The 19,419-nt window shown below is 36.0% G+C and overlaps 1 protein-coding gene across 1 annotated transcript; it reads right to left on the bottom strand.

The window, feature by feature from the left end:
- Window positions 1-752: 752 nt before the first annotated feature.
- Window positions 753-18,570, bottom strand: LOC141605664 (uncharacterized). The gene is made up of 7 exons (XM_074424539.1): window positions 18,146-18,570; window positions 15,875-16,098; window positions 11,849-12,497; window positions 10,878-11,244; window positions 4,464-4,558; window positions 2,594-2,788; window positions 753-1,511 (listed from the first exon to the last, which is right to left on the bottom strand). The coding sequence occupies exons 1-7, from the start codon at window positions 18,350-18,352 to the stop codon at window positions 945-947; spliced, it is 2,304 nt and encodes a 767-aa protein (XP_074280640.1). The 5' UTR covers window positions 18,353-18,570; the 3' UTR covers window positions 753-944.
- Between the last annotated feature and the right edge of the window lie 849 nt (window positions 18,571-19,419).

Here is a 19,419-nt window from a genome sequence, read left to right as displayed (position 1 = left end):
TCTCACAAAGGAGCTTCTTGAAGACACCCAGTGTTTATTTTCATCTTTCATTGTTTATCATTTAGTTAAATTCCTAGGACGTTTAATAATATTGTTCATCGCCTTGCTTGTAAGGCTATGATTAGCTAGGATATCTTCCTTTACAGCAGCAAAAAAAAAAAAAAAAAAAAAAAAATGTCCAACATTTCATCCGATATTGAACTTGTATTTCATCTCATCCACTCAATAACCAACCCTCCTTGACCGACCCAATTACATCATAATATGACAATCCATGATCTTTATATATACTCTTTAAATTATTCTGAAATGAACTGAGTATAATTCTACAAAATATATCGAATTATTTATTTATATTATCTCACTAGTTAAAATAATTTTTATCAAGTTATTTTTTTCCTTTAAATCCTTCTAAACAAACCGGATCCCAACCTGGTCATCCTGACTTGTTCCAATCCGTCAACAAACCAGGCCCAGTGCAGCCAAACATGTGACTTGGTCAGCCCTGGTTCGAGGTTGGTCAGCCAACCCGAACATGTGACTTGGTCAGCCCGGCCTGTTGCCACTGGTAAATGACAATTTCAGTTAAATTTCTATGGTGATGGATAAATTAATCCCAACTCTTAAGATCGTCGTAGAATACACCAACTCATTGGCGGCTGCATAAATAGCTCGCAACTCAGAAGTCATCCATCAAAACCTGCCAAGAATGGGTCAACTAATTGGCGGTTGCATCAAATTTTCAGTAGAAATACCACAAATATTCGTGAATTGCCCTTTCCAATGCTGTTCAAATGTTTATCAAGTACGAGTACAACTTTTTACAATACGAGGAATATACAGTATCAAGTGCAGGTAATTTTCCCCACCAATTTAAAACATTTATGAAAACCAAAAATATAATAAATGATGAAAAATCACATTGCTCTGAAAAAAAAAAACTTTTAAGGTCCTCGCATCTTTTCGACAATATTCCTACTCTTTTCTTCAATGTGACGCCTCTTCTCTTCAATTTTTTCACTCATTTTCTTTCCCAAGTCTAACATCCTCGATCTTCTTCCCACCTTCTTAGGCTTACCATCGTCATCTTCATTAGAATTGCTTTCTTCTCTCAAGCTTACATAACGGGAAGGCGAGTGACTCCCAGACGTCTCTAAGACTTCTCCATTCTGTAATAGTGGGGTCTGTAACCCATCTAACGGGATACTGCTTTCGGAAGAGCTTCTGTTAAATGCTGTATATGGTACCACTTGAGCTCTATCTTCGTGGACAGGTTTAAGAGACTCAAATTTCTTCGGTTTCCCTGGCTTGCTCTCCAAATCTCGGTCTCCAGGCTTGGACGTACTAGATTCAGGGTTAGAATCACCATTTGAAGTGGGTGTGTCTGACGGGGTATCTCGCCGCAACAGTGGAGCAGCAGACCTGGGGATCCAATCATCCTTCTCTGCTAACATCCATGAGACAAATGCACTTTCACAATTTGGAAGCACCAAACTTTCCCGAATAGATGCCTGCACTTGACATCATTTCTATATCAGGATGGTCAGCTTGGAATCTTTGGGTTGACATTTCAAAAGCAAGACAACTGCAATAATTAAATATATTAACAAGAACATGGTCTTTAGACATATTAAGATAGGTACAAAGTTACAAACATCAAACTTTTAGTTAGATACACAATATAATGCATTAGCACATTCGTAAGAACCGAGGCGGCAATGAGCTTTAGAAATCAATTTGCTATCGATAGAGGTACAGCTGTACAAGTGGACCAAATCAAGTTCATTCTTAAAATAGAAAGGACAACAATTAACTTAAAATAGAAAGGATAACAATTGACCCAAAAATAGAATAGGACAACAAATGACCGGGACAGAGGGAGTATATGAGAGGACGTAATGTAAGACCAACCCAAATACTAGGGTATGCCCCTTTTTTTCTCTCTTTTTCTTTTTTTTCATTGTTTTTTTTAATGGTTATATTATCCGTCGTGCATAATATGGAAGACCGTGTCTTACAAGTTCTGTACCTGTAGCACCCTCTTATATAAGTTTTTCTGAGAAGTTATTATGAAACGACATCTATATGGATTTGCAGACCCTACATAAAGGATCCACATTCAAACCGGTGCAACCTTTCAACCACAAACATTGATAAGCTAAGACAGGCAATTATCCACATTAAGGTTCACCAATAAGAACTGTACCAATTGGTATTACTGTGGCTTGAAATAATACGGCGAAGCTAAAACTGACTAATGTAGAGTACTTTAAACATTAAAGTATTAAGTCAAGACACATTTGCATGTTTAAAGGTATATGCAAATACATACAAAGTCAAGAACCATACCAATTGGTATCAATGTGGCTTGAAATACTATGGCAAAGATAAAACTAACTAATGGAGAGGAGTTTAAACATTAAAAGATCAAGTCAAGACACACTTGCATGTTGTAAACACACACAAAATCGACTAATATTGAACACAAATAAAGTTTGATTATAGCATGATAACATTATGTGAATATGGCAGAAGAATTACCTTATTCAATAAAAAAAAACACAGCAATTGGTTAAAAGCACCTATTACTGACCTTAAATCTATTTATCAATATTGAAGCTACGCGCCCGCTAGTGATTTTGTGATCCTTGACAGAAGATTCTAATTGGAAGTGTATATCAGGCATGGATGTGAACCCGAACCATAGTTGGTCAGAAGGCGGTGGCTTAACATGTAACTGGACTGTTCCCTTTAGTGTAGCCACCTTTATAGCCAAAGTGAGGGGCACCTGAAATTAAATAATAAGAAAAATTCAAGGAACTCTAGTATATTATCATTCCACATATTCCAGACTACCACAATTTGAAAGGCTTGAACATTAGCATTTATGAATAGATAGATATCTGCGAATATGTTAAAGGTCGGGTTTCAGGAGTCCAAGGATCCTACCAGACCACCATAAGATACCATTTCCAAGAGATTAGATAAGCAAAACACATCACGCAATCATATTTTACCATATTTCATTCAGATGTTTATCACAGCATAGCAATGGAGTTTATCAAGACACGAAGGTTCTACAAATAAACTATAAAGGCATTTCAGTTTATTAGTAGAGTTAAAATTTTAGCATCTACTTGGTTTGACCTTTATGTTCTCAATAGCAACTATAAGAATGGGAAGATCGTGAATTAACATTACTATTAAAAACTGAGAAACAACAGCAGGAAAAGACCCAAGCAAACAAGCAAATTCAACATATTAACTCTGTTGTATGCAGGTAGAGATGACAATTCCACACTCACGTTGTGGATATCCATCCGCCCTAAATTGAATGGGTGGGATATGGATGAAGTTTTTTTGAAAATTTAGGTAGGATAGAGATATGAGTGAATTTAGGGTGGGATATGGATGTTTGTCCATAACCCACTTGGCCACCCTAAATTTATATTCTTTAACTAATTTTAAAAAGTATGTATTCAAAATAAAAGTAACAAACATTTTACGAAGAAAAAAATAAAACGCGGAGTATATTACAAATGAAAGATCTAACTTTGAAACTCTATCTATAAGGATTGGTCATGAAACTTTATAATTTGCGACATTAGTATTCGATTTAAAGTTCATTCTCTACTTGTAGACATGAGAGGCATTCGGTTTCTTATTTAATTAAAAACTTAGTCATTTTGTTCTTTTGAATTTTATCGTCTCGAAAAATTTTTGTCTATGCCTTTCAATTTGAAGGGTGAAAATATCCAACGTGTGTCCATTTCACCCCGTGAACAAGGGTGATGATGGATGGAAAACAATTAAATGGATGAGGGAAAGATATGGAATGAGACAAAATTAAATGAATATGGATATGCCTTCACCCCATCCATATTCCACTCATTGGCATCCCTAGATGCAAGTTTAGGAGGGAATGGGGAGGGGACAGGGATCATTTTCCTTTCAAATCTATCCTATTTTAGAAGGATTTTGACATGGCATGGACCCCTCCATTTTCCCTTCAACCCAAGTTACGAAACAAACAATGCTAACTGTTCTCCCTTTTCCTCTAATTTCCTCTATCCAAACAAGGCCAAAAAAACTTTCATGATTTGAAATTATCTTGAACAACTCCAAAAATGAAAGATTAGAATTGAAAAGCAACTGTTTTAGGCCAAATTAGCCGCAGATAATGGTGAACAAGGAAGATTAGGAAATACAGAGAGCACCAACAAGTCAACAACAACAAACATGTTCCTACCAAAGGTTCTTCCAAGGACCAAAAGTCTGGAGAGGAAACAACTGAATTAATTATTAGACTATAAGTCTACATACTTGCCACAGACAAAATTATATAGAAGGCGAACTATTACTCCCAGCGTTTTATTGTTTTCTTCCCATTTTCCAAAATTATTTACACATATGAAGCGGAAGAAAACAATAAAATGGAGGTTTGTACTTGTTAACACACACACCTGAGATACATGTTTGGCAACTGAATTTAAGATGGCTTTCCATCTTGATCCAGGTGCTGAAGTGGAGACAGCTGCCCTGGTATCTCTAAGCTTATCTGAATTTAACAACATGAAATGACGGTTAGAAACAGAAAGATTAAGTGAAAAAGAAAGAGCGCGAAAAAACAAAACAATTAGAGCATGCATAATGGATGCTCTCCAATAAGCTCTCCAACTGCTCTCCAAGATGGTCCCACTTTTGGAGAGCAAATTTTGCCTCCAATAAGGTGTTCTCTATATGTTTTTTATATGCTCTCAAAATAATAAAATGGAAAAAACAAAAAAGGTGGGGACCAAAACTTCAAATGGAGAACATGTGGAAGGGCACTGCTCTTGTAGGTGTAACTGTAACGAGATAAAACGTAAATGCAGAGCAAATAGATGCTCTTCATTTTTACCGTTGTACATGCTCTTAGTCTCATCTTTGTCTAATTTATAAATATTGTGGGACATCATAAAGACAGTGCTGTGTGAGACACCTCTCATTTGAGAATTTGTTGGGTTAATAGAATCAAGTTCGATGATCATTACAAAATACTCCATGTACTTCTCAATTATCTTCCTATTATCTTTACACAATCTTCATGAAGATACTTTGACCATGGTTTTTTTTCCATGTATTTAAGATCAACCGTTATATACCTTTTTAAATATAAAATAGAATTGTGTGGGCTTATCTAATCATACATCTAACATTTACGAGACACTTATATACGACATTTCTTAAAATTACGATTGAGATAAAACTTTTCACCAAATTCAAGACACATTCAGTACTCCCATTGTTACTACGGTTACTCACTAGTCACTACTCTAACTCTTACTACTGTCAGTTTCACTACTCCAACTGCTAGTACTGTTACTTTACTTCCGTTACCGCTAGTGTTAGTTTCATTAATTCCGTTGCTATTATTGTTACTTTATCACTTACATTTCTGATTATTGTTATATTTACTACTCTCGTTGCTAACACGATTATTTTTACTATTAACACAATGACTTTTGTCACTTGCTTAATTTTAGGAGAATTATACATTTAAATACATATATATATATATATATATATATATATATATAGAGAGAGAGAGAGAGAGAGAGGCAGGATCCGGTGAGTCCACCTATATATTTGAGTCCATGGGTCCATAAAACAATATCACGCACTATACAAAACAATATCACAATTTTTTTTTTTTCAATTTATTTTATCAATTTTTTTTTTCGAAAAAAATGTTTTTGAAAAAAAAAAAAAAAATTCAAATTTTTTTTTCGAATTTTTTTTTTTCGAAAAAGTTTTTTTTTTTTGTGTAGGCTGTGATATTGTTTAGTATAACATGTGATATTGTATTACAAAACAATATCACGATTTTTTTTTTTTTGAATTTTTTTTTCAGCTGTGATATTGTTTAGTATAACGTGTGATACTTTAAGCTGTGATATTGTGTAGCATAACGGGTGATATTATATTACAAAACAATATCACAATTTGTTTTTTGGAGTATAAGCTATGATATTGTTTAATATAACGTGTGATATTGTATCATGGACTCACGGACTCAAAAAGATAGGGTGGACTCACGTGATCCTAATTCTCTCTCTCTCTCTCTCTCTCTATATATATATATATATATATATATATATATATATATATATATATATATATATATAGAATTAGGATCACGTGAGTCCACCCTAAATATTTGAGTCCGTGAGTCCAGTAACAATATCATAAATCATAGCAAACAATATCACGAGTAATAAGAAACAATATCATGTGTTATACTAAACACACACTCGCACCAATGACTCCATTCTCTTCTCTTTCTCACGCACAAAAGCTCCTACAACTTCGCTGCCACCGTGACTTTCGTCCCCTTGAGGTAGGTTCATATATCTAATTTCCCATCCTTGTGTATTTCGTACCTTCATGCCTCGTAGACTAAATAATACGATGTCGGATTTCAGTAAAATAATTAAAGATCATATGGTCATCATGGGCATTATAGGAGGTGTCTAGAGTGTAATATATGATGTTTTGGGACTGATTTTTAGCGTGAGTAAAGGGCTGGTCAGAAGCAGTTTTAGTACTCTGTTTTGGGTCGATTTTCGGCAATATTCGACATTGTTGTGCGTCTTCATTATAGCTCTGTTTGGTTTGAAAATTTCGAGACGTGTTAGCGTAGTTGTAAGGCATCTAATAATGGTTTATTACATTGAAACATCAAGTTTATGTTGGGTTTGTGCAGCTCTGTGTTGGGCACGTTTTGGAGTCGGGTCGTAAGTCGTTTATACTTCGCTGTTGTTTGTTGGTGTAACGATGAGAATGGACTTGAGGATGATTGTAATGGATATTTAGAGTCGCTTTAATGTCGCCGTAGGGGCTGGTTATAGGAGTTCGTGTACTCTATTTTCGGTCGTTATTGTGGGAGCTTATTTGTGGAGATGTGTGAGTTATAGTGTTGGTGGTCGTGCTTGTTAAGGTATCGTGGAAGGCGAGTTGTGCACTTAAAATATTCCCAGCCTTTCTTTTTTACTGTTTTTAATGCGAGTTTTTCGTGATATTGTTTTGTACAACCTGTGATATTGTTTTGTATGGCGTGTGATACTTTTGTTGGACTCACATGAGTCAAAAAGATAGGTGGACTCACCGGATCTTGCCCCTCTCTCTCTCTCTCTCTCTCTCTCTCTCTCTCTCTCTCTCTCTCTCTCTCTCTATATATATATATATATATATATATATATATCATATTTTACAACCCTTAAATCAATCAGTTATTTAATTTTATCAACATGTTTTTACAGTTAATTACCTAATTGTCTTAGACTTAAATTTTTATATAATAAAATATTTTCCCTAAAACCGACAAATGGTTACCTATTGCTTATACTCCCTCCATTCAACTCCACTTTGCATGTTTCTCTTTTGCACACTATTCACAAGCGGACATTCAACTTCAATTTTCTCTCGATACATAAGTTAAAATATATTCATGTGAGATCTTATTTGATTCGTCTTTAAGAGTACATTAAAAATATCCAACTTTTATAATTTTTGTAAATACGTGGCTAAAGATATTTAACGTGTAAAAATTGCGTTGGCAAACGTGATAAAGCAAACATGTAAAGTGGAGTTGAATGGAGGGAGTATGATTTAGTTAAATCCAATAAAAGTATTACAAATGTCAATCATTGAAGGCCATATTTTCAGATATACTATTAGATATTAGATTAGATTGTTATTTAAAGCATTCAATATTATACTCCAATTGAAGTACTAATCGAGAGTTTCAGGATGGTATGTTGTATGCTTCAAAGTTTGAACGGACTTCAAATGTAAAAAAAAAATATGGAAGAAATAAAATAAAATCACAAAAACTAATACTCCCTCCGAGTTTAACTTACATCCCCCTTTCTTTTGGGTACAAGAAATAAGGAATGTGAATAAACTAGTGCAAGTTGTAAACTTAATTGGGAAGAGAAAACGATAAAGAATGAATAATGAATAAAGTAGTGTAAGTTGTCAAATTTATAAGAAATAAAACAATAAAATATGAATAAAGAATGAATAAAAACTTTCAAAAATAGGAAAGGGAAGATGAGTAAACTACGCCTAAAAAGGAAAAGAGGGAAAATAAGTGAAACTTGGAGGGAGTATAAAATTACATGACATCATAAATCTTAAGAAACAGTGAGATATATATTTCAGGAATCTGGTAATAAAAGCATAAAAGCACATTAAGGGTACGTTAGGTTAAGGGGATTATTTGGCTAAGGAAGGAGAGGGATTTGTAAGGAAGTAATTTCCTTTGTTTGTTTGCAAAATGGAGGTTAGGGGATTTGGACGGATTGAAATTCAATCCTTCCCTTTCCCTCTTACATGGCAAGTTAAAATCTCTCTAACACAGGAAAAATTTGAAGGAAAACCTCACTCCCTCCATCCCATCCCCTTCCCTTCCCTTCCCTTCCCTTCCCTTCCGTCCTCCCACGCCTCCTTTTCACTCCTAATTATGTATCCAAACACACCCTACGGAAGTGAAATCTTTTCATAAAGGATAGCTATCGACAACAGTAGTTACGATAGCTTTCTACTTTTGTTTATTAAACGAGATACTCATGCCAATCAGAGGTATCCTAGTGATTACGGGAAGAGGACAGTGTCACCAGTCCTTATGATCAGAAAGGGTTTCATCCAGGTAGCTACAATAAGAAAAAACCTAATAAACCGTCCCTTAAATCGCACAAACTAAACAAGCTCCTTTAAACTAATATGGTTTGAGTCCTACAGTCTGACCATAAGGGAAGAGGCGGTCCTTCCCAAAGTTTTTGCTTAGAAAGATGTGAAGAGAGTATATAATTTTGTTACTCCTCTGTTACAATCAATTTAGAGCATCACAAACAAAGCAGACTACATTACTAATTATATCATTGGGCTTAACAAAGATGGGAAGCTATTAGTGTAGATAAAATAAGGCTTACAAAATACTCCCTGTGTCCCGGTCATTTGTTGTCCTATTTCATTTTGGGGTGTCTCAGTCAATTGTTGTCCTTTCTTTTAAGAATGAACTTGATGAGCAATTTGATCATTCACACTCAATTTGGTCCACTTGTCATTTAGTAATTGGCTCCCTCCTCTTTCCTTGGTCTTTGTGCCAAAACCAAAGCATAACAATTGACCGGGACGGAGGGAGTATATACTACATATAGAAGTTGATAGTACTTGATTGTTGTCATGTTAGTCTACCATGTATTTTGATAGAAGGGATTATGGAGGAAAATGGAGACCACTTTCAGCAAAATTGAATCGGAGGGAATACAATGGATCCCCTTCTACAAGGCACGTTATAATTCTCCCATCTATAGAAAGATTTGGAAGAAACACAAGATTGCACCATATCCCCTTCCCCTCCTCCCTCTCCTTCCTTCTATCCTCTTTTCGTACCCAAACAACGTGTAAGAGATAAACATTCTCACTAACTTACCACACTAAAGGTACAGGACTACAGGAGATCTACATACAAGAAGATGATTAGCAACTTACAATTGTCCGGTGTTAGGTTAGGTTTTCATACCGAAGCATTAAACAATTAATTCCCTCAAAATCGAACAGATGCATAATCATTGCAATTTGGAATAGGGTCTTCATCATCAACCAGAAATCCAGAAGCTATCACCAATAAATTTTGATGGTAGTAAACCCTAAATCGTTATTAAAATATTAACATTTACTTCTATATGATATGTTAGTGGGTTTTTTCTTCCAAATATAAGAGTCCCAAGTTCTTTGGTATCACAAGGACTCAAAAGTATTGGGAATATCAGTATTGTAGTGGTTCATCATAAACCGTCGTGGTCGATGTCATATTTTCGCATTTAATCTTCTAGATAGAGCCTCCACGTATAAGATTGTATCAAGAAACAACGGTGTACTACAAAGTAAGCAGAAGCGTCCTATTTTAATATTGATGATCTTTGTCTCATCTTGTTCGATTTGATAAATATATTACAACCATCTACCACTTAAAGTTCTAATGAGTTCTTGAACTTGCTTTCCCTCTGTTATAAGTTATAACTCCTCAAATGTACCACTGGGCATTGTTTGGATACGAAGGTAACAGGGAAGGATATGGGAAAGGAGGGAGGGCAAGGAGAGGAAGTCTTGGTTTTTTCCTTCAAAAATTTTATAAAATCCAAGTGATTTAAATTTGTCTCATAGAAGGGAAAATGGATCCCTTTATTTCTCTCTAATTCAATTTATTAATCAAAGAGGGACATTCGTCCCTTCCCTTTGCTTGTCCTCCCCTTCCCTACAGACGTCTCCATCCAAGCAAAAGGTACACAACAAATGCTAGGGTTCATCACAGAGATTGGGGGCTGATACTGCTGCACAGGTCAGTATCAAGATACTCCCTCCGTCCCAGTCATTTGTTTACCTATTCCATTTTGGGGTATCTTAGTCAATTGTTTACCTTTCTATTTTGGAAATGCTTTTGATGAACAATTTGATCCTCCCCAATCAATTTGGTCCACTTCTCATCAAATAATTGGTCCTCTCCTCTTTCCTTGGTCTTTGTGCCAAAACCAAACGTAAACAAATGATCAGAGGAAGTAATATTAAGAGACGTGACATCAAGACGGTGACCTATACACTAGACATTTGAAAAGGCAACGACATATCTTCTCTAAGGAAAAGATGAAAAGCTGGTGAAGAAATCTGAAAGTCTACCTGTCATGAATCATGATGACGAGTTACACTTGCTACAATATGAAACATGTGACAACGCATGCAACTCAACAGTTCTAGAGAACTGAAACACTGATGATATCATCAAGAAGCAACATATCGAAAACATCAAAGCATCAAGATACGATAGAACTCACCTATTCTATGATCTTCTGCATCCAACTGATGTGAAGAGTCAGAAGCTGCATCAGAAAGCTTCAAGGCCTCCTGTAGATGCCTAAAATCCTCAAGAAGATCAGTTGTTACCTCCCCAGACGAGCTTGATTCCATATTTTCGTCAACCATGCCACTATGAGAATCTAGTTCACCCACTTCAAGTCTAGCTTCAATATAAAGAACCACTCCACCAGAATATTCTATGTCCATCTCTAAGGCCCACAGATCATTCATGTCCGTAGGAATAGCCCTCATACCCAGGATATGTGGAGGCAAATTACCAGGATCTATATCCGTGCAAATCACTTCACCAACATAACTAGGAGTTCTCATGTTTGTCAAAGTCCTCTGGCATATCATACATGAAAGTTAGACGATGAGAAGTGAACCTACCAACCTATCTTCACAACAAAATGGTCAGTGTCAACGGAAACAAGAAAAAAAAAAAGTTGTTTATCTCCAACGTTGTATAATCGTATATCAATGAAATAAAATTAAACGCGTGTCACTTATGCATGTATATTCCACTGTTTCCTTTCCCTTAAAGATCTAGTCCTCAATTTTCACCCCTCAGAATCTTCTCAGTTCGCAAGCTCTTTAAGGATTCTAAGAATATATTACTTTCTCTCCGGTCTCACATGAGCAGATATCTCTGATATCGATTATTAGAATGTGAAACAATTCAATTAAAGTAGTTCAGGATCCAAACAGAAGTGGAAAACATTGGATGGACACCTTTAAGCTAGAATTAGTAGATAATAAATACCCCATGAGGTTAAAGTTAGAAAGTTATGCTAGCTCAATGAGTTACTACAAAATTGCATGATAAAAAAATGTAGCATTGAAGCTCATACAGCAAATCAATGGCTAACCTCACGACTGTCTGAAGAGCATAAATTGCACAACAAACAACTAATGTATAGTTTTGAAGATTTAGAGCCAATAAAAGAACCTGAATTCGAGCCTTAAGAGCAGTTTTGATGCCCGAGTTGTTTTTTATATCAAAAAACAACCGAGACATTAATAAATTCCAGCACAGTGTGCCCTCATCGACAACTTTTTCCAAAGCATCAGCATCATAGATCTCGGATATATGAGTTGAGCTTCCCGAGTGAACTGATGAACTAGAAGAAACAGAAGCGCTTTCTTCAACACATTCATTTACCATCTTCCCTGGAATAGAGCTCTTCAAAGTGCTAGAAACAGAAGACGGACTTTGGGGAACACGTGCTTTATCAACAATTCTTCTCTCATCGTGGATAGGGAAAGAACTCTTTTTTGAGAGCTTTCTCCAAAACTGGCGAACTTTTGATGGGGGGTCCTCATTACGATTAACCTTATCCAAAGGCCCACAATGATAACCAGCAGAAGGCTTAACTAGAGAAGGGTAACCTTCAGATAAGGATTTCAAGTAGCAGCGGAACTCTTCACTTAGCTTAGAGTGCCAAAGTAGTCTTTCTTTATCATCAGATGAGGCAAGGCGAAGAGCTTTACACCAAGATTCTTTGTCCCACGATGTCTCTGCATAAATATAAAAGACCTTACTCCCTTGGTACAACACTGCATTCTTGTTTTCTACTTTAATTGGATATAGTTTAGCCCTGAAATCAACATACACAAGATGATAAAATATTTTATCCTAGTGAATCCTTATGGATTTGATCCCAAACGTTTAAAAGAGAACTGGACAAATACCAAACAGGCTATGATGATCAAGTTGGCAGAAATGAAAGAGCACAACAATCATTACGTATACTTTGGTGGGAATGTCATCCAACATTCCAACCTATATATGAGCAGGCAGAACAGTATTTATTAACACAACCACGCAGCAGAAGTAAAATGAACTCGAGTTTTTGTTACTCTTGAAGACCTATTAGAGGAAGAACCTGGTTATTCCTTAGTTCAATCTAAATGTTTTATTTCTTACATTTGAGACATTTCTTAAGTATAATAAAAAATGGAAAGATAAACAAGATATTTGATTCTAAAACTAAGTGTAATAAATCCTTCATTTTATTTTCCTTCCATATTTAGTAACTATCTCATCCAAATTTTGAGCTTTTCTGTCAACTTAGTTTGTGCTGCTATTTGGCCCATCTTTCCTACCCAAGTAATCCATAGTAAATCCTGAAAAGCAGGACTGTTTAAAAAGCACGACTGTATTGATTAGCCAAAGATTTTGCTGCATAGAATGAGTCGAATATCATTTCACTACATCTCAGCATCCACAAACCTATGTTAACACTTCACACACCTCTTTATTTCACCCTGCCTTGGAGATAGTCAGATTCTTAATAAGGTCTGACATGAGAAACAGGCATTTTGATCCTCAGATTCCTTCTTCATATAGATGTACCATTTGAACGCAGGCTAAAAAAATGGAGCCAGGGAATCAACAATTCAGATCCTCGACTTGTTAGTATTTTCCTAGCCAGAAGTTGTGTTTTTCGTGCAGTGTTTTGGTATGTAAGGCTGGAGTGGACTTCTCAAGCGTTTTCTGGATTCATCTATATTTTCGTAGCCAAAAGTTGTATTTTTCGTACAGTGTTTTGGTGTGTAAGGCAGGAGTGGAATTCCAACAACAACAGTGTTTTGGTGTGTAAGGCAGGAGTGGAATTACAATAACAACAACAACATGAATCATCCTTTAGAAGCGTCAATGGGTGATCGCACACCTCAAAATGCGAAAATATAGAAAAGGAAAAGTGAAAAACAAAATGGGAGTGAAATATATATAATACAAAAAGTCAAGGTAAAATTATAGGTTTTAAAATCGAAGTCCGGGTTTCTTTTATAAAAACTTAGAATATAAATCAAGAATAAAGATTAAAACGATTTTGAAAATCGAAGTAAAACGTAAGGGTCCGGAATACCTTAAAAGTTAACCAAATATTAATATACAAGAAAGTTGTTGGTAAAAATGTCTAATAAATCTGAAAAGAACATATAAATTTTTAAAAATTAAATAAAAACACTAAAAATTTCAAATAACATCAAATACTAAAAATCCATATGTATCATTTCCCTCCATTGTGCCCTCTCCGTCATCATTCCCTCGTCAAGCCCGAGAAATTTCATATCGTGCTCTATCACTCTCAGCCATGTCTGTTTTGGTCTCCCTCTACCCCAGCAACCTTTTTTTTCGAACAGGTCTCGAGCCTGGTGCGTCCATAGGTTTCTTTCTCACATGGCCAAACCATCTTAGTCGATTTCCATCATCTTGTCCTTTATTAGCGCCACTTTCACCTTTCCCCTGATCACCTCATTTCTTAATCGATCTTTTCTTGTATGGCCGCACATCCACCTCAACATACGCATCACTGCCACTCTCATCTTTTGAATGTGACAATGTTTCACGGCCCAACACTCGGAGTCGTAAAGTAAAGTAAAGTAGGGCACGCCTAATCGTCGTGCGATAGAATTTTCCTTTTAATATATGGGGCATATCTTTATCACATAAAAACCTCGTAGCACTTTTCCATTTCAACCATCTCGCTATAATTCTGTGAGCCACATCTCGGTCTAACTCCCCATCTTTTTGAATAATAGATCCTAGATATCTAAAGAATTCTGACCCCTAAGAACATTTCCATCAATGCCGAAACTGACACCTGACTCCTATAGCCTAAACCCACGAGTCTCCAAAGTATGCCTCCATAATTCCAGCTTTCTCTCAACCCCCTCTTTCGTCTCATCAATAACATCATACACCAAGGGATATCGTCAACTCCTCCATAACTACAGCAAAGAGAAAAGGACTAAGGGCAAAACCTTGATGCACCCCAATGGTAATGGGAAATTCTTCCGTTCTCCCAACATTAGTGCGAACACTTGCATTAGCCCCCTCATACATGTCCTTTATGAGGTCAATATATTTTCGAAACACACCCTTTCTCGCCAAAGCCCACCAAAGTACTTCTCTCGGTACCCTATCATATGCCTTTTCCAAGTCAATAAAAACCATAAATGTGAAAGTAATGGGGTGTCATAGTGAAAGAAATAAAAATCTTAAAATAATTTGTTGAAATAAGTACCGCACATTTTCTCAGGAAAAAGTGTATTGATATACTTTAGACGTGTCATGTCTGTGAAATAGGTCTACTCTTGTGTGTTCGTGTAGCATAACTTGTTGAAGTATTGAATACACCGATACTGTACATCATCGTTACATGTGCAAGCTTTAGGAAACGACAATCTTCGCCGCTCTAACTACATTCAATTATTCAACTGTACCCCTCTAATTACTTATCGGGAGCGAGATGCACAAAGGCAATGGTAGCTCGACGCTAGAAGGTGTAAGGCTTGTGCCTTATGGAAGTGAGACATACTGTTTTTACAAATAATCTTATTTCATAAATTAAATTTTTGGCAACAATACCCCTTTATTCTTTTAAAGTGAGCGAACATGTAAAGATGTAATCCGAGGGATAACGAGGCCAATTGAAATAGTAAATTAACACTCGGGGTGTGACTCAACCCCTCAAACCCCCATCATTTTCACTCGACGCCAACTTTTTTGGATTTAGGATATGGAGGAGACTCACGGTTGGTTGTACTTAACAGTTGTATACAAGCTACACAACTCAACGTCCCTTTCGTATGAGGAAAACATCACTCACCATAAACATAGGCAATAGAAATATTCTACAACATCATGCACTGAAAGTATATCAAGCCAAGACACTCAATCATGCTCCAATATTTTGGATTTAGGATATGGAGGAGACGCACGGTAGGTTGTACTTAAACAGTTATGTACAAGCTAAACAACTCAAAGTCCCTTTCACATGAAGAAAATATCACTCACCATAAACATAAGCAATAGATATATTATATAACATCATGCACTGAAAGTATATCAAGCCAAGTGAATCATTCATGGCCCATCGTATAGTACATAGACTAAGTACTGACGGCCACATACATGAATGCCTGGAAAAAAACATAATATGATCTATCAAAAGATATGTTGTACCATTTTCTTGTAGGCAGGGATGAAGCAGAAACAGCTACTATTTGGCAACCTTTCAGCAGTACTTTTGTATGCGAGCCATCTGGTTCTGTCAGAAAAAGTGTGCGATCCTTGATTTTTGCATGTTTCCGGATAGGGGACACCTCTAGAACATCCTTTTTCTTAGTTTGTTCTGGCAAAGCAGGAGTCTTGTGAACTTTTTCTGGTTCCAGAACCCAGACCACACCCTGTGGCCAAAAGAATTGTCTATAAAATTAGAAACCATGCAATCATTTAACGTTGGCTTTACTCATTTTTAACAAACTCCCAAGTTTTAACAGCACGAGGTACATCTAGGCCAAGGGCATGTGACGAGCAAGCCCACATTAGGTGGCGTGCATGTCATGCCCCACAAGGCACAGTATATTTGGAAACAAATGGGTAATTTCAAAATCTTATTTTTTTTGCACCAATATCCCTTTTCTGATTTTTCAAAAGGGTGAAAGTGTAAAGAAATTAAAATTACGTATAATGGCACAAATGGGAAGGGTTTAATAGAAGAACTAGAAGACAAAATATGAAAATTGCATAGCGCATCTCGCTAGTTGACTTAGTTTTAAAAGGTGTAAGGCACACACAGGCAACAAAGGGTCGTTGCAACGACGCACATGCCTGATACACATAGGCACACTGCTGTTGCAAACAAATTTGTATTTTCAAAATAAAATTGTGTGTGGTAATCCTTATTCAAAAGGGCTAAGTGGCTAACATGTAAACAAGTACTCCCTGTGTTCCATTTAATTCTATACATATTCCTTATTTCAAAATTCCATTCAATTCTATATATTTCTTAATTTAGGTCAGATTGATCTTGATACAAGACCAACTCTTACCTCAGTTATTTGGTGGGTTAAGTGAAAGAGCATATAAGTAAATTTAATGCTCACAAGACGCATTCCCACACTTATTTACTCTACCTTAAACTATGCGCAAAAAGCATATGTATAAAATTGAATGGAATTGAGGGAGTAGAAGCCAAGGATAATAGGGGAAAGAGAAGAGCACAATAAAAGACGTAAAATATAAACAATATGGAAGTTGCATAGTAGTGCTCACAACATAGTAGATACATCTTATTGGTAAAGTGTGCAAGACCCGCACTTTTTTAAACTAAAAGAGATACGCCTTATTCAAAAGTCGCACTTAAGGCACCCGGGGGAGCCATTTTAACACCTCAGATCTTTCCATTCCCTTAAGCTAAGACGCACTCAAATCACAAAGTAGATTGATCAAGTCATTAAAATAGGGGCACTTATGCAATCAATATATAAACACATGTCAACACTGAAGCAGCAAGGAGAACACTCTAAGAGGTGAGGAACAATTAGATATCAGCAGTGGGGAGCAGTCATAATCAACATATCCCACAAGGCCAAAAATACACCATTTGCCATAGAATGATGCCTACTGTTTGAAGATTAAGGCCTTGTTTGGATACCGAAATACGAGAGAAAGGGAGGGGGGAGGGGAGAGCAAAGGGGAAGGGAAATGGGGAGGGGATGTTTGGATACAATTTCCCTCCAAATCTTTCCTATGGTGGAGGGATTTTGATTTGCCTTGGAGAAGGGAAAATGGATCCCTCTAAATCCCTCCCTCTTCATTTCCCTCCACCCCATTTGTTATCCAAACAAGGGATTTTTTTATCCTTCTCCTCCCCTCTCCTCCCCTCCCTTCCCTTTCCCTCCAAAGCCCTCCATCCAAACACACCCTTAGTTTATCGACGCACATTTTTTTTGCTTTTCTCTTCCAAACATTTGGGCAAGGATTGATAAGAGATTGCCATTTACAAAACGTCTTCATTCATTTCTCTTCTTGTCCAACTGTAACATAAATTGGAAGCAGAACCAACACTAAATTTAGCTACATTTCACAGAACCTTGACAACATAGCAAGTTGTTTTGAGATACACCTAAGACTTGCACCCATGGCCTCATGCAAACCAATCTTCTCCAGCCTTTTTCCACAAAATTTCACATAATTACACATTTGTTGCACCCAATAAGAATCATGAAGTATGACAACTTCCCAAAGCAAGCAACCACCTTAACCTAGATCTTTAGTCAGAATTTTTTACCTTTCTCGTTCACAGAACAAGTTTTGTCATCTGACGGGTGGAAAAAAAAAACAGTTTCCAAGGGAGGGAATTCTTGCCTGAAAACAGATACGAGTATATTTCCATTTGTTTGCAAATAAATGGAAACAAGAAAAAGAATACAAAAGAATGTAAATTGATACCTGCTTCTGGTACAAAGAATGGAGAGATTGGTGAGAATGAAGAGGGTTTAGAGGAGGAGGAGCAAGTGTGGTTGAATTAGCAAGAGATTTAGTCTCCTTACTTAACCGCTTAATCAATATTAATATCAAAATAGCTTCAACTGCTAATACTGAAATTATTCCAAACACGAAACCCAGAAATAACAACAATGAAACTGCCATCATCATTCACCTTTAATTAAACATCAACACAGGAATCAGGATAGATGACAATCGTGTACTTATTATGCCTCAAACCAAGAAATTCCCATTTTTCAGATCTTTAATTTTGAAGTACGTAATTAACATTTCTTATTCTCTTTTCTTTCTTTCTTTATTTATTTATTTTAATGTGCTACGGAGAAACTAGTTTTTGTGAGCTTTTCTCATTTTATTTATTCCAACACGGTTGCTCTCCTTTTACTGCACATATTATGCGCAATCTCGACCAACCATTGACCTGTGAACTGTGATCACCAACACAGGCGATAAAAGAGTTTTTGTTACTTTAGTGGCCACGTTTGGTTCGGACGTGGGTATGAGTTTGGAATCAGAAATCATACCCAGTGATATCGGGTTGAAAACTCATACCTTGTGTTTGTTTCAATTTAGGTGGTGTGGGTAAAAAATCTTCAAAATAAAATATTTTTAAGAGATATTCTACGGTGTACCCCTGAGTTTTTCGGTTTTCTATGTTATACCCCTCCTTTTTTTTAATTCTACATTGTACCCCTAAACTTCTTAGTTTTTCTCCATTATAACCTCGTTTAACTCTCCATTAACTTTATCACTATCAAACGACGATACTTTGACCTTTATTTTGACTTATTAATGTTGTATCACTATTCTATATGAGAAACATCATAAATCACTTTTAATAAGCACCAACTACTATTAAAAACATATGTTATGAGTTATGAAATGATAATGGAGATTTCTTGAACTTTTAGTTAATTTCGTATATTATTTCGTGGGCTAATGAGTAATTCGACGAACTAATAAGTAAATGAGTAGGTTATCGAGTAATTGAAATGATAAATAGACAATTTAATAGGTCATTTAAGAAACTAAGTTAGCAAAGACAATAAATAAGGTTATGGTATAGACTATAATGTATAGAGTTTAGGGGTACACTGTAGAATATACAAAAAAGAGGGTACAATGTAGAAAACCAAAAACCAAGAGGGTACACCGTAGAATAATACTATTAAATCATGTAGATAAAATTTAATCAAATAAATATAAAAAGATTTTTT

The sequence above is a fragment of the Silene latifolia genome, chromosome 10 (genome assembly GCF_048544455.1).
Source record: "Silene latifolia isolate original U9 population chromosome 10, ASM4854445v1, whole genome shotgun sequence".
Classification (NCBI taxonomy): domain Eukaryota; kingdom Viridiplantae; phylum Streptophyta; class Magnoliopsida; order Caryophyllales; family Caryophyllaceae; genus Silene; species Silene latifolia.
This window is presented reverse-complemented; position numbering and strand designations above follow the sequence as displayed.